The sequence below is a fragment of the Elephantulus edwardii genome, unplaced genomic scaffold (genome assembly GCF_000299155.1).
Source record: "Elephantulus edwardii isolate Elephantulus edwardi_28Jun2011 unplaced genomic scaffold, EleEdw1.0 scaffold00141, whole genome shotgun sequence".
NCBI classification, from domain to species: domain Eukaryota; kingdom Metazoa; phylum Chordata; class Mammalia; order Macroscelidea; family Macroscelididae; genus Elephantulus; species Elephantulus edwardii.
In genome coordinates, this window is record NW_006399891.1 from 2336968 (window position 1) to 2338255 (window position 1288).

Below are 1288 nucleotides of genomic sequence, written 5' to 3' on the forward strand. Positions count from 1 at the left end.
TGCTCTGTGCCCATTATCACCCTTTCCTCCTTTCCCCTCCTTTTTGTAAATTGAGATTTTATTTTAAGTTTATAAAGAACATAGATTTTCATTCATTCATTGCTACACATTTTCCTCCCTGTCCCCTCTCTCCCCCAGTTCACTTTTTTCTTTGGGGAAAAAAGGGTTTTCATTGTTATACAGTCTGCACCGGCCCCCTCCCCCAGACAACTTTACTATATAGCTCTTATTCTAGACTCTTGCCATGCCAATAATACCTAATCATACATTATCACCCTTTTGATCTTGCAATAGCAGCAGCACGGTCACTTGGCATATCCTTCCTCAGCATATACTGCTAGTCTTCTACTTCTTGTGGGATTTCCCTGTATTTCTGTTAAAATGCTCCCAGAATTCTTCAATGTCCTTTTCTCTATGTGTGTGTACCTTTAAAAGTCACTAACCGTCAATGAAGGAACCACAGAGGTCAAGGAATATAAGGTCCCAATGAAGCGAAGGAGAAAGCAGATTCTAAGAGAGATTCAGTGACTTGTCCAAAGTCACCTAGCTAGCAAATGTTCAGTCCCAAACTCAAAGTAGGTTTCCAGATATCTAGTTCAATATTTCCCCCACTAGCCCATGCTATGTTGACCTTACTATTCAATTTTTAGAGAAAGAGAAATCTTAAGTAAACCTTTTAAAACAATTTCTTTACCTGACATGGTCAAAGAAGAAGAAACAACAACTCTAGATACAGGAGTTGAAGAGCTGGTATCAGCAAATGTTTGGTTGGTTAAAGAAAAAGAAAATGTGTGTCCAGTATGAAGACCACTGGTTACTGGTCACTGTTCCCTTGCGATGATCCAAGTAACCTATGGGAACCCCAAGATTCTTCCAGGTGCTGATAGGCTTGGTGAGGGAATGAGGTCACAAGGTAGACAGTTTAAAGGTCTGAGGTAGCCAATTGGGAGGTCAGAACCCTAGAAGCCAGATGGGATTGGGTGGAGGGATCAGGAGTTAGAAAGGTTAGAAAGGACCTCAAGGACTGAGCTCGGGGAGGGGCCGTGATGGTTTTATTTCCCCCAGGTCTTATATGAGACTGTACTTTTTCCAAGACAGATATTGTCATTCTTCTGGAAGTTTGTAGTATGTACCCAATACTTCTCACCAACACTCTAACTCAAATTCATCAGTACTCCTTCAGTTTCTAGCCTGTTGTTGTTGTTGTTGTTATGTGCCGTCGAGTCGCTTGCGACTCATAGTGACCCTATGTACAACAGCCCTAAACTCCACTCTGTCCTGTGCCAAT

The 1288-nt window shown here is 41.8% G+C and overlaps 1 protein-coding gene across 1 annotated transcript in view; it reads right to left on the bottom strand.

Moving 5' to 3' along the window:
• The window catches only part of LOC102853776 (uncharacterized protein C2orf78-like), a 29271-nt gene that overhangs the window by 6888 nt on the left and 21095 nt on the right, over positions 1-1288 (bottom strand). Inside the window, exon 2 of the mRNA XM_006894420.1 lies at positions 695-747. Coding sequence (XP_006894482.1) covers positions 695-747 — 53 coding nt within the window. The remainder of the gene's footprint in view (positions 1-694; positions 748-1288) is intronic.